Consider the following 22,400-nt stretch of genomic DNA (forward strand, 5'->3'; position numbering starts at 1 on the left):
AGGGCCAGAGAGCCTCTCTCTAGTGAGGCTGTGCAGCAGCAGCACAACCCTGGGTCTTTCCCTGTTCAAGGCCCAGCTTTTATCTCCCTCCTGTCACCCTGAAAACTCAGCTTCTGAGCTTGCTGCCATGGTTTTCTAAAGACTTTCCCAGGACAGGGACTGTAAACATAGATATGTGTACATTCTTTCTGTTCCACGTCTTGTGATGGGCATCTCTCATGGCCAGTGCAGGGGGGAAAGTGTTATCCTGACCATCCCATCCCTGGGGTTAGAAACCTATAAATCCTGGGAGGAAAAATAAGCTTTCTCTTCTTTTCACCACACCTCGACCTGTGTCTGTGTGATCTGTCCATCTTCAGCAGTAACACCCTCCTGCCACATCCAGAGCAGGGTCCCAGGGCAGCTGGCAGTGCTGGAATTGTGAGGGGTGTGAGCAGCCCCAGAGGCAGGATCAGGATCAGGATCAGGCCCAGCCCTGGTGGCACCGATGGTGACAGGAGTGCCACTGCAGCAAGCCCAGGGATGGCCAATCCCTCTCCAAGGCCTGGTGTCTAGACAGGCTGTCATGCTGAATACCAATGGCCCTCCCAGGGAAAAGAGGGCACGTGGAAAATCCAACCTTTTTTCCCTGCTATCTCTGCTATTCCTTTTTCCTGCATCCAGCCATGGAGGGTGGGGGGGAAGCTGAGCCCTTCCCATCCCCACCAAGGCCTGCTCATTTCTGCTTTTCATTCCCTTAATCCTTCAAAAAAAAACTGTCCCTTTTGTTTATCCCCAGGAAACTGAGGCACAGGGAGGGACAGGAGTTCCAAGCTGGTGGGGCTGAGCTGCCTCTTGCCTGCACTCCATGGAAAGGAGTTTAAATCCCATCCCACCCCCTGCCTTGTGACACCTTCCCCTATCCCAGGCTGCTCCAAGCCCTGTCCAACCATGCCCTGGGCACTTCCAGGGATGGGGCAGCCACAGCTTCTCTGCAAAACCCATCCCAGCCCTCTCCACCCCCACAGGGAGGAACTTCTTCCCAGTCTTTAATCCAAGCCTGCTCTCTGCCAGTTTAAAACCAGGATGAAGTTTTTCTTTACAGAAGTAGTGACATTTGATTTTTGGGGTGGCAACAAACCAATTTCTGAGGCTCAGCCTGTGGGAACTGCAACCCACTGGAATCTGGGATGAGGGAGGTTATTCCAGAGGGAATCAAACCAGCATTTGGCTTGGAAAAACCAAGGGAAAAAGAGGAAGGCAGAGGCTGGGAAAAGCAAATCTGCAGCTGGGATTGCAAAGACAAAGCTCCTTAAAAACAGAGACAGCAAAGGCACAGCAGCACATGGAGTGTGTGCCCTCTGTGCCAAGGCAGCACTGTTCCCTGCAGAATATTCCAGAAATGTCAGTGAGGACAGAGCACACAGGGAAGATTATTCCAACGGGACGAGGAAGTGGGAGAGGATTCTGAGCTGGCAGAAAGGAGATTTGGGAAATGTCATTTGGGAATTTATGTTTATCAGCACCCTAGGCCCTCCTTCCTGACATGGCTGATGAGGGGAACAATTCCTGCAGCTCCATGCAAAGAATTCCCAAATCTCTGTCACCCAAAAGGGTGGGAATGACACAGCCCAAAGCAAAAGATGCCAGTTGGCTTTGAGAGGTGTGGGGACAGAAATTGCTGGATTTGATGTGGCTGAAGGGAGCAGGAGAGGAGCCAGTCCAGGCCTGGGGGTGGAGCTGCTCTGCCAGGAATTATCCTGAAAACCCTGAATCCTGCACCCAGCACAAGGCACTGGAGAGCCACGGGCCAGTCTCAGGATTCCTGACAGGAATGTGAGGAAACTGAGGGGAAAAGTGACTCTTTCCACCTCAGGATGTGACATGAGCAGCAAGTTCTCCCAGCTGTGGGAGTCAGGCTCTTCCAGAGGGACATCCAGCAGCAAGATCCTGACCTGTGTGGTCAGTGGAGACATTCTGCCTCCTCCAAAAGGGAAAATGAATCAGGGATCCACCTGGAATGCAATGGATTGCCCCCAAATTCCTGCTCTGCACTCTGGACTGTGCCCATGGGGCTCCTGCCACGTCACACCTTCAGCAGAACCGGAGCATGCAGGATGGGTTTGGTGCCTCTCATTTCCCATGGAAAATCCCCTTCCCAAAACACAGCCCTGGGATGCTGAGCACCACCACAGGAGCTCCCCAACATTCCCAGGCCTAGGAGTGACTCCAAGCCCCTCTCTGGTGGTCAGGGTCCTATCCCTGCTCTGAAATGTGGCTGTGGTGTCACTCCAGCCATTCCAGCCTTTCCCTCCATCTCTTCCCCACCTCCAGGTTTAAAATCCTCTCCTCTCACACCACCACAGCCCTTGGAAGCTGAGCATGAAGCTCAGGTGGGATTCTACCTCTCCAGGGCAGTGAGGCCTTAGCAGGATCCAGACCCATTCCTGATGACACAGTTTTCCTTAAAAAAGGTGGAGCAAAGCAGAGGAATCCCTCAGGCTGGACTAAGGATTCAGGAGGCACAGTTGCCATGACAGCCCTGGCTGTGCTGTTCATCTGCTCATCCCAGCTCTTGGTTTTGTCCTGTCCATGCTTTCTGGGAGCTAAATCTCTCCCTGACCTGGTGTCCAGATTCCCTCTGGAATGGGATGGAGCAGCAGGGCCTTGCTTTATCGCTTCCCACTCATTTTAAACCAACTCCAGAGCACTCACAGCATTAGGCTCTCCTTCAGAGAGCCAATTCCTAAAGAACCAAAGTGATTCAGGAGCCTTACAAGGCTCCCTGGCACCTCCCACATGGAACAGTCCCACTTTTCCTGATGGCTTGGCCAGGCCAACAATGCAGAGACCGTTCCTGAGCCACCTCTGCTCCCTGGCTGCTCTCCAGGGAAGTCAGTGCAGTATCAATCCCCAGCCTCAGTGCCCCTGGAACAGGGATGAGTGTTCAAAGCCAGCAGCAGGCTCCTTCAGAATAAAGATGGGAATTTTAGCTCTACAAAGGAGCTGGGATGACTGGCAGGTGGAGGGAGAGGCGGGAGTGGGGAGGGAGCATCGGGAGGGGTCCTGCAGCAGCAGAACCCCCCGGGCACAGAGCCCCATCCCACCTCCTTCCCACGCCTGGAATTTGCTCTGTGCCAGGCAGGATGTGGCACAGAGAACCTGGGAAACATGGAAGGAACAACTCCATGCCTCAGTCTTGGATGAAGCCAACGGGAACCACCTGAATCCCCAAGAATTCCTTCCCCTGCTGACATACACACAGCTAAGAAGGCACTTCCAGACAAACTGGGAAGGGAATTTCAGTCAGGAAGCAGAGCAGCTCTCGTGCTCCTGGCAACCTTTCCAGATTCTTCCAAGCCTTTTGGATTCTTCCAAGCTTCTCCCGAGTGAGGCTTGGCTGTATCTCCACCGAGTGACCACACACTTCCACATCAAGAGCTTTCACACAGCTGAGGATATTTTTCCTTCCCCATCTCAAGTCCTTCCCTCTTTGCCCACTCCCAGTTTCTCCCTTGCCTCTTCACCCATCTATTCCCAAAGCCTTGGACACGAGGAACACTCCTCAGTGCCCACCTGCGGCTCCAAGCCTGTTCTCAACATGGAATTACAGGAATTCCAATAGTGGCATCTTCACACAGATGAGTTTTTCCTCCCCCATCCCGAGCCCTTCCCTCTTTTCCTGCTCCCAGTTATTCCCTTCCCTCTTTGCTCCCCTATTCCCAAGGTCTTGCACACGAGGATCACCCCTCAGTGCTCTGAGCCTGTTCTCAACACGCAATTACCAGAATTCCAATATTGCTTTGGTTTTTTTCCACCACCTTTTCCGGGGACTCCTGGAACTCCATCCCAACCCATCGCTGCTCTCACCTTGGCACAGGGGGATGGCTTCCCTCCAGTGGAAGTGTCCCTGGGGGTGCTGGGTGCAGGTGGTGGTGCTGTGTCCCACCAGGCGGTATCCGGCGTCGCACGCGAAGCGCACGGAGCTGCCGGGGCGCAGCCCGGAGCTGCTCAGGATCATCCCGTGCGCTGGAGGCTGCGGGAGGCTGCAGTAGGGAGCTGGAAAGGAGGGCAGCAAAAAGCAGATCAATCACAGGATGAGCAGCATCAGGGTCATTCCTGTCCCACTCCCACTGAGCTTCCCAAAAAAATGGGGGATTTGCAATGGATAAACACAGGCTCTGGTCTGAGCCTCACCCAGCTCCAGGAATAAGGAGTTGTTTCTAGTAATTAAATATTCCTTAATTCATTTGCTGCGAGAAGTCTGCACAGACTTTTCCAGTGCCTGACCACCCCCTCATCCAGCAACCTTTCCCAATATCCAGCCCTTGGCATCAATGACTCTCCACATCAGGCTCCTGATTCTGAAGCGTGGTTGGGAAATGAGCCAAAGCTCCAAGGTTTCCCCCTGGAATTTCTCCTGATCCCACAATCCTGGTCCTGATTGTTACAGAGTGATGAGACACGAGCCAAAGCTCCAAGGTTTCTCCTGGATGGACCCTGCCTTTCCCAACCTCCCCAGCTCGGAACACGCCCGGCTTTGTGCCTCCCCAGCCTTGGCAGCTCCTGCCCTCACAGCTGGATTTCTGCAGGAATTCCATGGATTCTCCTGGCTGTGTGTGGAGCTGCTCCTGGCACAGACTCACCGGAGTAGCGGATTTTGAAGCCTTTCCTGTTGTAGGCGTGGTCGGAGGACCAGCGCAGGAAGACGCTGTTCCCGCTGCTGGTGACGGTCAGAGGGGCCGAGTAATTCCCACTCAGCGACAGCAGCAGGGGGCTCTGCCCAGAGGGACCTGGGAGGAACGAGGGGACAGGGAAAAGGGAAAAGGGAAAAGTCACAGGAGCCACAGAGCCACGGCGGGGGTTCGGTGTCCCTGCAGGAGGAACAGGCACAGGGAGCTGTCCCTGAGGAAAGGTGGCTCCCAGCTCCCTGTGGACATGAGTTCCAGGGCTCACTTCTGCTCCTGGGGATCCAGGAGCAAAGCTGACCACAGGAAAACCAGGATTTGCTCCAGGCAGGAGCTCAGGTCCCTATGGTGACCCCACCCCTGTGGTCTGCACTGGTCACCCTGAGAATCCCCTCCACATTCCCAAGAAATGGGCCTGGAGAATCTGCTCCCTGTGGCCTTCAGGGATGAGAATTCCCACTTTCCCAACTCATCCCCTGCAGCAATCTCTACTACCACTCATCCCAGGAGTTCCCCAACTCCTGCTCCTTGGAAAAATCCTTCAGATCCATCCAAAAGATCAGATTACAGCCATTTCCTTATGCAAAAATCCTTCAGATCCATCCAAAAGATCAGATTACAGCCATTTCCTTATGCAAGGAATCAGTGAGGAGCTTTCTGGAATGCCAGCAGGAGGTTCCAGGTGGGCAGCTGGCCCTGGAATGTTCCCTCTTGACTGCCATGGGATTATGGAATCCCAGGAAGGTTTGGGATGGAAGAACCCCAGAGGTCAGATGGGTGAATCTCTTACCATCGAAGATTTCGAACTCATCAAACTGCTTCTCACTGAGGAAGTACTCAATGGTGAGGGAGATGTTGTACCCCGGCTCCACCTTCACCACCCAGGAGCAGGTCTGGAAGTGGGGGTAACTTCCCAGGAAGCTCTGGCTTAGGATCACCCCGGTGGAATCTGTCATCAGCTGGTTCATGGGGCAGTGCACTGGGGATAGAAATGAATATTCCTGGTTTGTCAGAGGAAGGATGGAAGCAGAAGGTTTGTCCTGATGAGCCTGAGCACGACCCCTGCACTCCTTGATCCCTGGGGCTCGGAGAACCCCCAAATCCCACAAATCCCAACAATTATCACACTTAAAGAAAGGAGCAAAACACAGCAAAGCCAACAAACCATTCCCACTGCCTTGGCCTCAGTTCCCACCTCTCCCAAAAGCAGCAGCACCACAACCAGAACTCTCCCGAGGCACAAAAACCCCTTCAGGAATCCCTGGAAACTTTGTTAGGACAAAGGCTGGAACTGCAGCTCATCCCATGGAATTCATGAGAACTCCAATTCCTGCTCAGGGAGGGTCTCACTCCCTCCTCCCAAAATCCCACACTCCTTTGGAGATCCAAAAATTAACCCCAAGGATGAGAAACACACTGGAAAACCTCCCCAGCTCCTTCCCTGAGCAGGGAAATCTGGGATTTATGGAAGCTTTACCTTCACAGGTGGGTGGGGGCCCCTCGAACTGCAGGTGGGTGCCCAGTTTGCAGGTGAGGATTTCATTCCCGATCAGGGTGAAGCCGGGAAGGCACCGGTACCTCACGATGTCACCTGGGAAGGGATGGAAAACAGGCATGGGAGGGGGAAATGCACAAAAATAGGGGAAATGCAGGGATAAAAGGTGGAAGAGAGGGATAAAAGGGGGAAGTGCAGGGATAAAAGGGGGAAGTGCAGGGATAAAAGGGGGAAGTGCAGGGATAAAAGGGGGAAGTGCAGGGATAAAAGCAGGAAATGCAGGGATAAAAGCAGGAAATGCAGGGATAAAAGGGGGAAATGCAGGGATAAAAGGGGGAAATGCAGGGATAAAAGCAGGAAATCAGAAATAAAGGGCCAGGAAAGCCATGCTAGAGTCACTCTGGGACAAACTCCTGTTACCAAAGCAGATTTGGGAATTATTCCAGGTGCAGGCTCCTCTCAAAGAGAGCAGCCAATGTGAGAAGCTGCTTCAAGAAAAATCCTGGTTGCAGCCACTTAAAAATGTGGATGGCAAAAAAAAAAAAAAACCCAGAAAAAATTTGGAATATCCCCAAAAGCAGAGTAAAGGCCCCAAAGCTTTGTGTGCAACACCTGAGAAATATCATTACTCCCAAAGATTCCTGAGAAATCCCAAACAGGCTCAAGTCTCTCCCATTTTTCCAGAGAGGAAAAGGCTGGGAACACTTGGATGCTGCGTTTGATATTGAGCTGTCATGGAAAACCCTCCTGGAAACCCAGATTTGGGGGGACAACAGCATTCCCAGGAGCTGGAGAGGTGGGAATGAGGATGAGGAGGACGAGGGAAAGTTTTACCGATGTTGAACTCCTCATTCTCTGTGATGATCTCGGCGTTGGGAACGACGGTGGGAGGCTGGCAGCGGAAAAGCTGGAAAGCTGGAAAAGCAAGGGAAGAGCAGCACATCCTGAAGACAGCCATGATGGAATCAGGGAAATGTTTCCCTCTGCACAAGGAAAATCCTCCCCCTCCACAAGGAAAATCCTCCCCCTCCACAAGGAAAATCCTCCCCCTCCACAAGGAAACTGAACTGGCAAAATCCAACCAGGCCTTTCCCCCTACAGAGATGAAGGCAGGAATTCACATCCCAGCGTTTCTTCCACCCCCAAAGAAAGATTTTGGGCATTCCTGGACAGTGTTTTTCCTTTGGGAATGTTGCCAGCACTTTTTGGGGTGCTGAAAAAGGATCTTGGTGCCCTCAGTGGAATTCAGTCACCCACCCAGCAGGGAGAGTCTCAGGCTGCTCCAGCACCTCATAAATGAAAATAATTATCCACAGAATTCCACTCCTTGGACAGGGATCTTAAAACTCACTCACTGATTTTTATTTTTTTTTTAAACTTGGAATTAGTGATTTCTTCCACAAAGAATTCCAGGGGTGAGAACGTTCCCAGCTGCAATTCCTTGGAGTTCTCTGACTGACCTGAGCAAGGCCCAAGTCAGAGCTCAGGGAGGGTGAAAAAGGGCAAAATTTGCAAAACTTTGTGAAAAAAACTGGGCTGGGAAACTTCCTGCAAAGAAACAGCACTGAAAAACTCTGTGGGAAAATTAAAAAATCAACAAACCCATTTGAAAAATTTTGTGGCAAAAACATGGGCTGAAAAACTTCCTGGAAAAAACATGGGCTGGAAAACTTGCTGGAAAAAAAGGGGCTGGAAAACTTGCTGGAAAAAAATGGGCTGGAAAACTTCCTAGAAAAAACTGGGCTGAAAAACTTCCTGGAAAAAAATGGGCAGGAAAACTTCCTGGAAAAACATGGGCTGGAAAACTTCCTGGAAAAAAGTGGGCTGGAAAACTTTCTGGAAAAAACATGGGCTGGAAAACTTCCTGGAAAAAACTACACTGAAAAACTTCCTGGAAAAAACTACACTGAAAAACTCTGTGCTAAAAAAAACCCCAACAAACTAGTTTGAAAAATTTTGTGGCAAAAACTGAGCTGGAAAACTTCATGGAAAATCTGCCCTGAAAAACTTCCTGGAAAAAACTGGGCCGGAAAACTTCCTGGATAAAACTGGGCCGGAAAACTTCATGGAAAAAACTGGGCTGGAAAACTTCATGGGAAAAACTGGGCTGGAAAACTTCCTGGAAATAAAACCGGTTTGAAAAACTTCCCGGGAAAATCTTCCCTGAAAAACTTCATTGAAAAAAACCGGGCTGAAAACCTCTATGGAAAACTTGGGGCAAAAGGGTATTTTTTGCATTTTCCCAGAGCTGCTCCCCAGTATTCCCAGCACTTTCCCCATGCCAGGAATGCAGCAGTACACACCATAGAAGTAGATGGCGAAGATGCCTCCGTTGGCGGCGTCGCTGTGGAATTTCAGCAGGACCTGGTTGGAGGAGCTCTGGGCGGATTTCTTGGCAGAGCTGCCTGTGAACACACCCAGCTGGGGGGCTGTTTGCTGAGGCCCATCCCTGATGGCAGCACCAGAAGGAAAAATGGTTTTTCCAAGGATTTGACCGTAGGAACCCGTCCTCCTCCTGCCCTGCATGCCCAGGGACTTCTCCCTTCCTTATCCTCCCTTTCCCACTGCCACATTTCACTACTCCAGTTTGACCCCTAGAACCTCTCCTGGCTCCCAGTGCTCACCCAGTTGACAATTAGAAACACAAATTTCACTTTTAACCTCAGAAATTGAGGAATTAGGACCCGTTTCTCAAAGGAATTTCACTCCCTGTTTGCTCAGCACACATGGGGATGTTCTGAAGGTCAGACATTGAGTGCTACAAGCTCAAAATTTGGTCACAAACTCTTTAATCAGAGCTCCTCTGGCTGCCTGAAGTTGATAATCTCCATTATTATGCATAAATAATATTTTTATTTATTAATATTAAAAGAAAGCTCAAAAAACTGTAATTTCTTTTCCCTTCTCCAAAACACCAGGAAGCTCCCAGCCTGCAAAGGGGATCCCAAGGGGGTCCCAGTCCCACTTGCTGCTATTTAAAACCCAGGAGTATTTCCCAAAATGAGTTCTTGGAGTGATTCCTGACCCTCTGTACCCACCAGACGGTGATGAAGTCGTTGTAGGGCTCTGTCTGCAGCACGGTGAAGTTCAGGTGGATCCCGTATCCCACTGGCACTGTCAGGAGCCAGGTGCAATCCTGGGAATTTGGGTACTGGTTGGGGAAGCCAGGAGAGTAAACTGTCCCATTCTGGGCAGTGACATTGCCCCCACAAGGCACTGCAGGGGAGCAGAGAGAAACACAACCCTGGTGAGGAAATACCCCCTTAAACAGCTTTATAGCCCATTTTTATTCCTTTTTTTGATACAAAGGCAACAATTCTGGATAGATTCAGACCTTGGCCTAACTTGCCTCAGGTAATTCCTCTCTGCTACAAGCACATCCCATATTTTCAGCTCAATTCCATGACAATAAAACCATGGAACTCTTCAGGTGACTGTCCAAATGTGGATTTTATCCAGCTGTGCCAGCCAGATGTGCACAGAAACTCTTCTCTCACTCTCACAGAGAGTCCCTGAGCTCCTCCTGCTGCCTTCACCCACAGAAAACAGCCTGGGATGGGATCACCCTGTCCTAAAGCCCAGGAGCTGCACCAACCCCATCCTTGCATGGGAAGGGGCTGCCCAGGGCAGTGTGGAGCCACAGTCCCTGGAAATGCCCTAAAAATGTGTGGATGAGGCACTTGAGAACGTGGTTTAGTGGTGCTGGTTGATGGCTGGACTCCACAATCCTAAAGATCTTTTCCAACCTCGACAATTGTGTGGTCTCCATCTCATTAATTCAGGGTTAGAACCCAAAACCACCCTTCCTGTGCAGCAGCAGCTCCATCAATCCCTCCCATCCCTCCCTGCTGATCCAAGTGTGAGCATGGAGCCAAGCTCCCCAGCCTGGCTCTGCTCCCCAGTGTGTTCAAATAACCAAACCAGAAACCAAACCCCAAAAATCCTGAGAGGCCAAGTGCCTCAGGCCAGGCTGCTGATCCCTGGAAAAACCCCCTGGAAAGCTGGAAGGTCAGTGCTCCTGGGAAATAGGCTGGGAAATCTTCAATAAGCAGGTCTGAACTTAAAGGTTCATCGGAAACCCTTCTGTAAGTAAATCCCACAGAACTCCAGCCACCAGCCCGAGGGGTGAAACAGCCATGAGGGGGTTGGAAAAGAGAATTTGGATGACTTTGGAGGCTTGGAATGGAAATCTTCAGCCTGCAGAGTCCTCTGAGCACGGTTTCCAGAAAAAACAACAACCCTGGAAGATTCCTGAGGATCATTTTGGAGATGCCCATGAAGGAGACAGGGACACACTCAGAGCATTCAGAGCTGCAAGGCTCTTTTACCAGTGACTATTTTTATTTATCAGAGCAAGATCAATGGAAGCTGGATGTTTTTGAGGGAATAAAGCAGCAAGGAATTATCACTCCAAGGACCCTGGAGTGTGTCACAGAGAAATAACAGCTCCAGCAGGGAGGTAAGAGACAGAGATTCTCCTCACCCTAAGACTCAAACCCCCTTCAGAAGCTGTCCTTTGGTTTATATTCACCAAAAACACCTCATGGAGACGACATTTCACCTGAGGCTTCACTCCAAGTGCACATTCCCAACCACACCTTTGCTCCCAGAGCCACTTCAGCCCCGTTCCAAGGCAAGTGCCGTGCCCAGGTGAGCCCAGGCCGTACCTTCACACCTGGGCAGGGGGTGGTCCCAGTTCCTGTTGGTGCCGTGCTGGCAGGTGAGCACGGGGTGCCCGATCAGCTGGAAGCCAGGCAGGCACTCGAAGGAGATGGACTGGCCAACGTTGTAGCCAGCTCCTCTCACCACTCCGTTGGCAAAGGGCTCCGGGTCAGGGCATTCCTGCAGCTCGTAGGCTGGGGAAACACGAGGAAGAATGTTCTGTATTTCACTTCCCAGGAAAAAAGGGACAGGATAAGGGGCAATGGCCTTGAGCTGTGCCAGGGGAGGGGCAGGTTGGACAGCAGGGGGGATTTCTCCATGGAAAGGGTTGGAAGGGGCTGCCCAGGGAAGTTTGGAGTCCCCAGTCCTGGCAGGGAAGGGCTGGGTGTGGCACTCTGTGAGAAGGTGGGGATTGGCCACACATTGGGCTCTGTGACCTTGGAGGGCTTTTCCGACCTCAGTGATCCTGGGATTCTGTTCACCCACACGTGTTTGGCTCCTTCCTCCTCATACAGCAACTTAATTGGAGGAAATAAAGCTTGATGAACCTGCCAGGAGGCTGAGGGGACCCAGGAGGCCCATCCTCATCCCGCTGCCTTGGAATCCAGAGTCACCCCACACTCCACTTCCAGCTGGGAAATCTGCCTTGTTTTCCAACCTGACATGTCCAGCCCTGATGAGGGATGGGAGTCAATCGGTGACCATGTTCCTAAATGAGTGGTCAGCCTGGCTGGAGCTCATTTCCATGGCAATTTCCAGGAGATTTCCCAGAGAACCTCGCCTGTCCCTGGGTGCAGCAGCCCATGAATCACCCGAGACACGAACAAGACAGGCAAGACCAAATTAATGCTTTCAATTATTCCCAGCAGAGGCATTTCCTTGGCTGTGTCACACGACTGGAGGGACACGTTCCCTCCCCTTCCCACTCCCTGGATCTCCTTCCCAGAGCACTCAGCTCCCAGTTGTTTCCTGATTGTGTTCAGGGTGAAATCCACGAGCTGCCCTTGGCATCCTCTGCCCCTTTGAGTCCCCACATGCCGAGGGCAGGAGGGCAAGGAAGAACAAAAGGTTTTCAGGGACAACTATGGGGGCAAAACTGGGGGTCAGTCAGCCAAAAATTCATGTTCAAACAAGGAGAGCTGCCCAAGGAGTCCAGCTGAGGAAATAGCACCTCCATCACCCCCAGAACTGAGGGCACCTCTTTATTTTAACAACTTCTTTGTCTCCTTTCACACTTTGAATTCCCACTTGCTCAGCACAGGAGGGCAGGGAAGACAGAAAGGCTTCCAAAGATGGGAAGGCAGAGCTGGGGGACCAAAAATTCACATTCAATACAGGGGAGATGCCTGAGGAGTCCAGCCAGGGAAAACACCTCCATCCCCCATCGCTCCCAAAACTGAGGACTGAAACTTTAACAACTTCTTTCTCTCCTTTCAGCCCAGGTCTCCAAGCCAGCCCTGTTCTATTATTTGGCTGCTTCATTATTTACCCAACACTGCACCAGGCTGAGCTCAGGACGTGCCTGGGCTTCAGCCAAGAGGGAAAAGCAGCTCCAACATTCCAAAGCAAACTCTGAGAGCTCTTCCCCTTGCCCACAAGGTTCAAAGTGAACCTGGCTGTCATTTCACAGTCACAGGGCACTCTGGGAACATTTCTCCTCGCCACTGTGGGGAACAGATCAGTTATCAGGATTAAGCACGGCCTTCCTGTAACACCTTTCCACTCATTTGGATTAAGCCCTCACGAATTAACTCGGGAACCATGACTCCCTCCCACCACTCCTGAGGACAGGATTGTCCCTCCTCACCTTGGTATTCCAGCTTGAAGCCTGGCTTGTTCTGGGAGTGGTCACTGTGGAAGTAGACGGTGGTTTCGTGGGAGGTGGACAGGAGGGAGCCGGGCAGCTCGGCGCCGCTGAAGCGCCCGATGACGCTGCTGGTGTCGTAGGGCCCGTTCCGGATCTCCACAAAGTCGTGGTTGGGCTCTGTGGAGAAGTTCAGGAACTGGATGTGGGCACCTGGAGAGAGGGAAGGAGGAGTTTGGCTCTAAAACTGCAGCTCAGCTTTTGCACCAGCACTAGCTCCAATCCCAGCACCAACATCAGCACCAATCCTGGCATCAACCCCAGCTCCAATCCCAGCTCCAATCCCAGCTCCAACATCAGCCCCAGCTCCAACCCCGGCTCCAACCCCAGCCCCAGCCCTGGCTCCAACCCCAGCACCAACCCCGGCACCGGCTCCAGCCCCAGCTCCAGCCCCGGCTCAACCCCCAGCTCCAACCCCCAGCTCCAACCCCAGCCCCAGCTCCAGCCCCGGCTCCAGCCCTGCCCACCCACAGAGCCCAAGACGCTCCAGCCCCCAGCTCCAGCCCCAACCCCCAGCTCCAACCCCCAGCTCCAACCCCAGCCCCAGCTCCAGCCCCGGCTCCAGCCCCGGCTCCAGCCCTGCCCACCCACAGAGCCCAAGACAGCCAGGGCACCCAGCAGGACTTTAACTGCCCTGGGGACACAGAGTGCCTTCAAACTGACACAGAGGAGCTTTGGAGAGGAGATTAGGAAGGAATTCTTCCCTGTGAGGGTGGGCAGGCCCTGGCTCAGTGCCCAGAGAAGCTGTGGCTGCCCCTGGATCCCTGGGAGTGTCCCAGACAAGGCTGGATGGGGCTTGGAGCACCCTGGGATAGTTTCCCCTGGCAGGAGGTGGAATGAGATGATCTTTGAGGTTCTTCCCAACCCAAACCAGTCAGGGATTCTCTGATTTTTCACCCCCTCTTCTGTGACAGCACCAAGCCAAACCCAGCTCTCTCACCAAACCCCACTGGCAGCAGGATCCTCCATGTGCAGTCCAGGTTGCTGGGATAATTTCCTGGGAAGCCTGGGCTCAGGAGCACACCTTCCATCTCTTCTGCTGTTCCTCCACACTGGGCTGGAAAAAAAACAGGGTTCATGGTCAGGATCCATTCACAGGATCCCTTCCAGGATCCCTGAGGGATCTGTCTGGATGAGGGCCGTGGGAAATCAAGGAATTAAAGATGCAGCTGAGAAAAAGGAACCAGCACCAAGTTTCCAGGCACTACATGGCCACATCAGGAAAGGATGTGCCTTTCTCCTGCCCTTTGGAGATGAAGCCTGAGCCCAGAGATCCAGTGTGGGCCATCACAGAGGGAGAGCCAGATCTGAGCAGTGAGAGAGGGGATGGACACCTGCTCTGCCCACAGACACGGCATCAAATCAGCCACCAGCACTTACTTAAAACCTTAACCTCAAAAACAGCTCGAAAAACAACTGTGAAGGAGCTGAGTGATGCTATTTTAACTCCAGTTGCAGCTTCTTTTCCCTGCCCCACGTGCCAATCTCTGCAGTCAGTCACTGATAAATCCAGCACAGTGTTTGCTCACTGCCTGCAGCCGACTGCCAGCCACGACAGCCCAAAAATATGTTTACAAAAGGCATCACATGAAATTGAAACACTGACAGCATCTCCTCATGCTTATCTGCATGACCTCCACCTGGTCCCAGCAGCACCACCCAGCTGAATCCAGGCAGGTGCTCTCCTAACACGCTGTGACAGCCAGACACAGGCTCTTTGTCCAACATCTCATTACCCTGGACTCGCTCCCCTAATGAGGTTTCTCCCAGAAGATTTCTCTTTCTTTTTCCTCCTAATGGCTCTCTAATAGAACTGCTTCTGAATTATTTAGAAGCCCAGCAGCTGGAGGAAGTAGACCAGGAGGAAATCAGCCCAGTTGCAAGCCGTGCTTGGAGCAGGAGCTCTGGTGGGCACAAGACAAGAGCCCCAGGACTGTCACAGCCACAACGCTGATGGTCACTCCTGGCTCCAGATGTGTTTCTGCCTCTCTGCAGCTGCCTGACATTTCCCAGCAATGTGAAAAGGCAGGCACAACCCAAGCAGCCAAAATCCTGCTGGATTGGGAGGCTGGTGCTGATTCAAAGAACCAAACTTGTGGTTTGCCAGCTTTTGGGATCCTTCTCCATGCTGTGATCTCCCAGCTGAGCCCAAGGGCTTCTGCTTCCATTCAGAGCAGCTCCCAAGGGAATGGGTCCTTTAGCTCAGCCATTCTCCTGGAAATGTCTCTCTATTTATTCCTGGCCAGCATATCATCAGATAAAAGAACTGTTGGCTCTTATAATTACTTTAAAGCCAAATGATGTAAGCTGGAACAGCAGGAGAGCAGGAGCCGAAAATAACTGTTAACTAAAGCTATTAAATGCATAAATGTCTCTCTCAGAGCTGCAAAATGTGCAATATGAATATTAAACATCTACATTTGCTATAAGTAAATGACTGAAAAATAATAAAAAAAAAAAACCTCCTGCAAGTTCCCTTCACCTCCAGGCCTCTTCTCCTCGGGATCTTCCACAGGGAAAATGGAATGTCCAGTCCCTTCCAGGCCTGAGTACCTGACCAGATCTGAGGGCAAAGAGCCACCTGGACAAGTGACCTGCTGGACACCGGAGTGGGCACAGCAAGCTGGGATCCTGGGAGACACCAGGCCCCAGGGAAAGAAGCAACTTTGGTGGGATCAGATGCATTCCATAAAAACAAACCACACTTCAGACAGAAAAAATCCTCAACCCAAAAATCCAACCTGCTCCCAGCACGAGGAAATTTATGATTTTCCCTTTGGAATGGCTTTGTGTTGAGGGGGATAAATCTGTGTTTCACATTCTGTGCTACAGCCACATCCCTGACATCCAAAACAAAGCACTCCAGGCAGCCCACGGGGACTTCTCGGGCGCAATTTCCCTGGCAACAAATGAAGATTTTTTTTTCCCCCACACTCTCTCACACTTGCAGAACCCACCTGAATTTCTCTAAGTCAGCTCTTTATCCTCGTTGTTTTATTTTTATTTTTTTTTTTTTTAGGGAAGTGCTATAAATAGCAGCCAGGTAGAAAGAAGTCCAGTCCTACCGATGCAGAGGGGTGGAGGGTAATTCCAGCGGCGCACCGTGCCCGGCATGCAGGAGATGTGGGAGTGGCCCTGCAGGAATGGAAAACAAGACAGGAGGTTTGGGAGCTGGATGGAAAACAAGGGGGGAGCCTCTCCCTGTCCTGGCAGGAAAGAATTCCTTGCAAGATAGATCCAACCTGATCCAAAGGGAGGCTCCCAGGTCCCTGTCCCATCTGGGGTGCCAGAAAAAGTGATGCCTTAAAGAATCTAGGAATAAAACAACACACTTTGGAGATAATATTAGTGTAGGAGGTAATCTAAAGGCTGGCCTTTATTGGAGGATTCCAAGGGAAGATACAGAAAAATGTCCATAAAATGCTCACCCCTGCAAGGGGGGGTGAATACAGTTCTACAAATTTAGGAATGAGCATAATTGACAGAAATCACCAAACAGAAACATAAATAGTGAGGTGATTCAACCCTCTCTGAATCCTCCCTCTCAGACAGGGACTAAACTTTGTTGATGAAAATGTGTCTCCAAGAGCTGGTTTCAACCTTGGCTCTCAGGAAGAAGCAGGACAGGACAGGAACCTCAGACCCCCAGCCTGGAGCTCTGGAATGTGTTTTGTTCTTTCTGTCTTGGGAATGAATTTTGTCTTTCTGCCTTGGGAAAAGATATGGAAAAGTACTTGGACTGGCCACAAACACTAACAGAGGTACAAACAGATGTGTGAAGGTGACAGACAGGACAGAAAAGCAGGAATACTCCTGGTGATACCTAAAGAGGCAACCTGGAGCAGAGGCTGGACAGAGTTAAAGGAATAAAGTAGGGATTTATTAAAAAGGCCTTCAAGGATACACCTTGGGCAGCACAAGAACCCAGCCATGGCTCTACCCAAGATGGACTCAGGGTCACGAGTTTTCACACTTTTATAAGTTTTGGTCCATTTCCATATTGGGGTTAATGGTCCAATTTCAGCTTCAGGTGATGAAGTCCCACCCTCCTCAATTTGCTGTTGTTTTTATCTTTTGGGCCTGAAGCTGGAACGGTGTCCTTGGTTCTGGGGCTGGAAAAGGACTGTTCTGTCTGACTGAACTGTGAGGAGAACTTGCTAGCACTCTATATGAAGTTCAGAGTTATGTTCCAGTGCTGCACAGTCTGGAAAAGGTGAGAGCTGGAGCTGAAGGCATCAGTGGTACCTGCAGGGCATAGCCCGGCTCACACTGGAAGGACACCACGTCGTTCACCAGGTAACGCTCGCCGATCTTCAGCCCGTTCCCAGGAACCTGCGGCTCCGGGCAGCTGGAGAGGCCCACGGCTGTGGAGGGAAGGGAGATGGGAGCTCAGGGAGTGGGGATGGGGCTGTGCTGAGGGCTGGAGGGATGGGCATGCACTTTTTGTGCCACAGACTGTGGGTGGGGAAATTCCATTTCCTTTGGAGTCTCCAAGGAGAGCCCATTTCCATTCCCACATTTCCAGCTGGGAATATCCTGCTGCAAACCCAGTTAACAACCCCCAGCATCTCATGGTGGGCTCTCCCCCATCTCCTTCTCCCTCCTTTTTCCCTTTCCCTATCTCCCTCTCTCCTCCCCACATTTCCCCTCTCCTTTCCAAACCTCTCCTCCCCACATTTCCCCTCTCCTTTCCAAATCTCTCCTCTCCATTCATCTCCCCTCTCCTGCCCACGTCTCCCTCTCCCCTGTGCACACCCCAGGGAGATGAAAGGAATCCTGCAGGCACCTCACACAGGCTCCCAGCACCTCCCTCCCTCCCTCCCTGTGCTGCCAGCTGTCTCTCCAGGATAACCTCCTGCATCCCTGCAAGGGCTCCTGCTCCACTCCAGCCCCACAGAGCCCCAGGAAGGGGAAAATAGGAGAAAAGGAGTGAGGAGAGGCTGAGTCTCCTCCTAAAGCCCAGTCACACTTCCCAGCGTGTTCCCTCCCTGCTTGACCTTCAGAGAGGCAGGAGGGAAAATGGCTTTAAATAATTGCCCCTTCACATCAGTGGCTTTCACTCAGTCCCAAATTGTTCCTGCCTTTGGAGCATGCAGAGGTAAGAGCTCAGCCTGAGTAACCCAGGGAGGGAGAAACCAGAGTTTTCCTCTCCTGTTTTAGCTCATCTCTCCCAGCTTCCTCCTAGGAGGAACACAGAAAAAACCCAGGGCTCAGGGCTGGGAGATTCCAATTGTACAAACAGAGCAGAAATCACATTATTTCCAGCTGCCCTGAAAATCAACATCTATTAATTTCCTCAGCCAAGGGAGCAGACAGGGCTGATAATCCCCAGCCTCATGAAAAACCTGGCCATGATTTTTGCAGGAGGGTGCTCAAAGGATTTATTGATTGGAATAGAGGTGGAGAAGAAACAGAGTCACAGCAAGAGGGTTCCTGCAGCTCCCAGAGCACAGGCTGGGCACATTTTTTCTCTCCCAATCCTGTGTGGCTGTAATCCTGCTGGATTTCAGGTTTCAGTGTGTAAAGCAGCACATCCTGGAAGGTTTAGTGCTGGTTGGCTCTAAAGCACAGTCCCAGCTGTGCCACTGCAGACTCACACTGGTTTGGGTGGGAAGGGTCTGCAATCACCCAGTTCCCCCCTGCGTGGGCAGGGACACCTCCCACCATCCCAGGCTGCTCTAAACTGGCCCTGGACTCTTCCAAGGATGTGGCAGCCACAGCTTCCCTGGGCAGAATTCCTGTGGCCACTTTAGGGGATGAACTGCACCTTCCAAAAACCCATTTGCAGCCTTGGAAAAAACCCAAAGCAGCAGAAGGTAGCTTGGCTCCAGACACTAGAGCTGTGCTCTGAACCAGTTTTCAGCCCCAGTGCCCAGCAGGAACCAGTCCCTGAGGACTGGGGACACAGGCAGAGTCGTCCCCACTTGTCTCAGCAGCTCAGCATTCCCTGCTCTGCCGTGGGACATGGCCAGGCCAGCCTGGGATGAGCCAGGGAGCTGCAGGAGCTCCAGGCTGGCTCCCAGCCCTGTCCCACAGGGATCCTCAGCAGGAAGCTGCCCTTGGATGTGCTGGGCAGAGCTGGCAGTGCTCTCCTGCACGCTCTCACTGCTGCTGGGCTCAATTCCAACCTCACCCAGCACCAGAGCTGAGAAAATCATGGAATATCCTGAGCTGGGAACTGCAAGGATCATCCATCCAACCCCTGTCTCTGTAGGATAACCCCAAAATGTTTAGGTTGGATTTAGGGAAAGGTTCTTCCCCCAGGGGGTGGTGGACACTGATCAGGCTCCTTTGGGAACATTCCAGAGCTCCAGGAGTGTTTGGACAGGGTGGGATTGTTGGGATGTCTGTGCAAGGCCAGGGTTGGACTGGATGATCCTGGGGATCCTCCCAGCTCAGGATATTCCCTGATTCTCTGCCAGTGTTATCCAAACACTGCTTGCACAGGGAATAGCAGTTCCCAGCACCCCCATGCCCCCCACTGCAGCTGGGCTGTTGCACCTCTCCTGATCAGAGATCAGGAATCAAACCCAGACCCAGGGGAGAACAAATTTTTGTCATCCCCATCCAAACCTGACAGCCCTTTCCCAAAGGATTCTCTTCCCTGCAACGTCTCCCAGTCTTAGTCAGGTTTGTTCTGTCACCGCTGGGGATTTCTTTTTGAAAACACATTTTCTGTCTAGAACCACATTTAACCACATGCTGGGGTTTGTATTCCCAAAAAAACCTGGCATGAGGCTGGCTGAGCAATGTGCTGCCATTCCAGGGGCTGTTGGGATCATCCCTAACCACTGAACTGCTCCACACCACCACAGAATTTGGGTTGGAGAGGACCTAAAAGACCTTTCTAAGGTGATTTAATCTCTAATTGAAAGGAGTGGGTGCCCCCATAACCTCAGAGCTTCCACAGGTTGTGCCAAGGTGGCTCCCTCAGCTGGAGGCTGGAAAAGGAGGACAGATCAACCACCTTGGAAATGATCCTGTCCTGGGCCTGGGCACCTCTGAGCACCAAGCACAGAAATTCCTGGATCCAGGAGCATGCTCAGGGCTGTGGGGACAGGAGCACATCCAGCAGGGGAAGAGGGGAACATCCCCAGCACCTAAAACACTGCAGCTCTCCAGAGCACAGAAACCACCCTGATAAAACACACTGGTGACATGGAGCTCAGCTCTCAGCCTGTGAGGAGAGGCTGCCCAGGGTGTTTGTGCATAAAAAACATTGGTGACATCGAGTTCAGCTCTCAGCCTGTGAGGAGAGGCTGCCCAGGGTGTTTGTGCATAAAAAACATTGGTGACATCGAGTTCAGCTCTCAGCCTGTGAGGAGAGGCTGCCCAGGGTGTTTGTGCAGCCCATCCCAGCAGCTTTTCCAAGCTCAGGCTCCGTTAAAATGTGCCAATCGAGTTTTATCTCCGTTCTGACCCTGCTTTACTCAGCAGGTCCCACGGGATGACCTCTGAGGGCCCTTCCAGCCAGGAATTTTGGGATGAAGACGTGTCCAGGCCTGGCTGCTGTTTCCAGCAGAGAATGCCAAGAGCTGAGTCTGCCAGCCCCTGGCAAAGCAGAGCTTTCCAAGCCCACATCCCAGCCCTGGACACACGGGTTTTTATCCCTTTGTGCCATCAGACACAAAAAAGCGCCACCAAGAGCACAATGAGGGTCATCCCACCGCTCTGATCCATCTTTTCTCTATTTCTCATCCCCTCCCTGAGAGCAGGGAAGCCTCAGCGCTCCTTCTCCCACTTCCCCACGGCACCACCCAGCAGGCAGCTCCCCATCTCCCGGGAGCTGCGGGATCAAGGCTGGAACTGCTCTTACTTTTGTATTCCAGGTGAAAGCCGGCAGCAGAGACGCTGATGTCAGAGTAGAAATGCAGATAGAGCTGGTTTGAAGTGCTGTTGAGCAGCGCAGGCACTGTGGTTCCTGGCAAAACAAGAGGGGCACAAAGGCAGTGGAGAGGATCTCTCTCCTCCTCCGCCGCGTCCTCGGAGATTTGCGGCAGGAGAGGCTGGCAACACAAATTCCTTTCAACTTAACGAGCTCCTCTTGGTTTTGATCAGGTTCTAATGAGGCCAATTGAGAAATACCCAGGGCCCTTCCAGCGGCTGCTCCAGGATTTCAGCCTGTAGAGCTTCGCCACGGCCAGACAAAAAGCATCAATGGATGGGAAAGAGCGTGGGTGGAGCACAGGTCCGGGAAAATTCTGGATTCCTTCCTTCCCTGGAAGCTGCTGCAGCAGCAGGACAAGGCAGTTCCATCCCAGACCCTTCTCCTGCGAAGCTCAGAGCGCTCCGGGCACATTTGTTAAATAAATGAGATTTTGGGCCATTGTTCTGCCGGTGGTGCTGCGTTTGAAAACTTCTCAAAGCTCCTGCTGTGCTAAAAGCCACAATTCCCCAGGTCCAAGGGAAAACACAGTTTGTTTTGTAGCCCTTCACCCATTCTGGGGCACATCAGGCAGGTCAGCTCACCCTGCCAGCTGTGGTGGCCTCACATCCCAGCAAAACTGAGGCAATTCCCATTTCCAGGAATTCAAACCCCACTGGTTTTGTGTTTTTGAACACAAGCTCCCTCTCAACCTTTCCCACAGGCAGACGGAGTTGAAATTCCCAATCCAACAGAGCACATGATTCCCTTTAAATCTGTTCCTCATTTTTGATACAATTAAGTTTAATTTTGTGAGGTGAATAAAATGAGGCAGGAACTGATGGGCATGAGCACCACATACCAGAGAAGCTCCCCAGCATGGTGGCTGTGTTGTCTCCTCCATCAAACACTTCCAGGGAATCCCAGTTCTGCTCCGTGACAAAACTGATCACCTGGATCTGCAGAGAGAGCCAAAATAAAGAAAAAAATTAACAGCACAGTTCCTGAAGTAATGTTAATAAATCACATTAATAGCAGTTAAATTAATAACGAACTAAATTATTAAATTAAATTAATAGCAATTAAACTAATTGAGTTTACACACTCTGGGGGTTCAGCACGGCAAAACTTGGAGACTTCTGCCTTTGACCATCCCCACTGGGATTTTGCAGCTATATTCCCCCAAACAGAAATGCTGTTTTCTGCTTCTGCTCCAGAGCTCCTGGAACTGCCCAGCTCATGTACAGCTGCTGAGAATTCCAACCTTTTTTACTCCCTGTTTGGAGAAATCCCCGAACACTTTGAGCCATTTCAAATGAGAGCAACCAGCAGCAACCTGGAGCTAAAATAAACCCAAAAAACCCCTCACATTAAACAACAGGATTTTCAAAATCCAGTCAAGTTCCTGCTTTGTTCTGCAGCTTTCAGTGGAATCACTTGAGCTGCAATTTCAGATTTCACCTTTCCCTGCCATGCCCCATAGGGTTTGGAGAACTTAGGAAGTCGCTTGACTCCGTTAGTCGGAGCAGGAACACAAATGCTCGGATGAGAAACATCTGGAGAGCTGAGAAATCTGCATTTAGACCAAAAGCAGAGCTGAGAAATCTGCATTTAGACCAAAAGCAGAGCTGAGAAATCTGCATTTAGACCAAAAGCAGAGCTGCCTTTACACTGGAAAGCAGCTCGTGCTTGAGTGAGGATCTCCATGGAATTGCACAGCTTTGTTTGCCAGGATTACCATTAACAGGGATTTTGCCTAAATCCTAAATTCTGGCAGCTCAAAGCCTTCAGTGTCCCATTAAAAACCCAACTTTGGTGAATGGGGTGAGAGTGAGGCAGAAAATCTGA

At 51.6% G+C, this 22,400-nt stretch overlaps 1 protein-coding gene across 1 annotated transcript in view; it reads right to left on the reverse strand.

Annotated features, from left to right (window-relative positions):
* The window catches only part of CSMD2 (CUB and Sushi multiple domains 2), a 258,061-nt gene that overhangs the window by 36,169 nt on the left and 199,492 nt on the right, over window positions 1-22,400 (reverse strand). Inside the window, exons 36-50 of the mRNA XM_033519645.1 lie at window positions 21,415-21,511; window positions 20,505-20,609; window positions 16,934-17,052; window positions 15,754-15,823; window positions 13,629-13,745; window positions 12,632-12,841; window positions 10,830-11,018; window positions 9,201-9,378; window positions 8,466-8,611; window positions 6,997-7,077; window positions 6,145-6,258; window positions 5,458-5,646; window positions 4,626-4,772; window positions 3,765-4,038; window positions 3,556-3,569 (exon numbers count right to left, since the gene is read on the reverse strand). Coding sequence (XP_033375536.1) covers window positions 3,556-3,569; window positions 3,765-4,038; window positions 4,626-4,772; window positions 5,458-5,646; window positions 6,145-6,258; window positions 6,997-7,077; window positions 8,466-8,611; window positions 9,201-9,378; window positions 10,830-11,018; window positions 12,632-12,841; window positions 13,629-13,745; window positions 15,754-15,823; window positions 16,934-17,052; window positions 20,505-20,609; window positions 21,415-21,511 — 2,050 coding nt within the window. The remainder of the gene's footprint in view (window positions 1-3,555; window positions 3,570-3,764; window positions 4,039-4,625; window positions 4,773-5,457; window positions 5,647-6,144; window positions 6,259-6,996; window positions 7,078-8,465; window positions 8,612-9,200; window positions 9,379-10,829; window positions 11,019-12,631; window positions 12,842-13,628; window positions 13,746-15,753; window positions 15,824-16,933; window positions 17,053-20,504; window positions 20,610-21,414; window positions 21,512-22,400) is intronic.

The sequence above is a fragment of the Parus major genome, chromosome 23 (genome assembly GCF_001522545.3).
Source record: "Parus major isolate Abel chromosome 23, Parus_major1.1, whole genome shotgun sequence".
NCBI classification, from domain to species: domain Eukaryota; kingdom Metazoa; phylum Chordata; class Aves; order Passeriformes; family Paridae; genus Parus; species Parus major.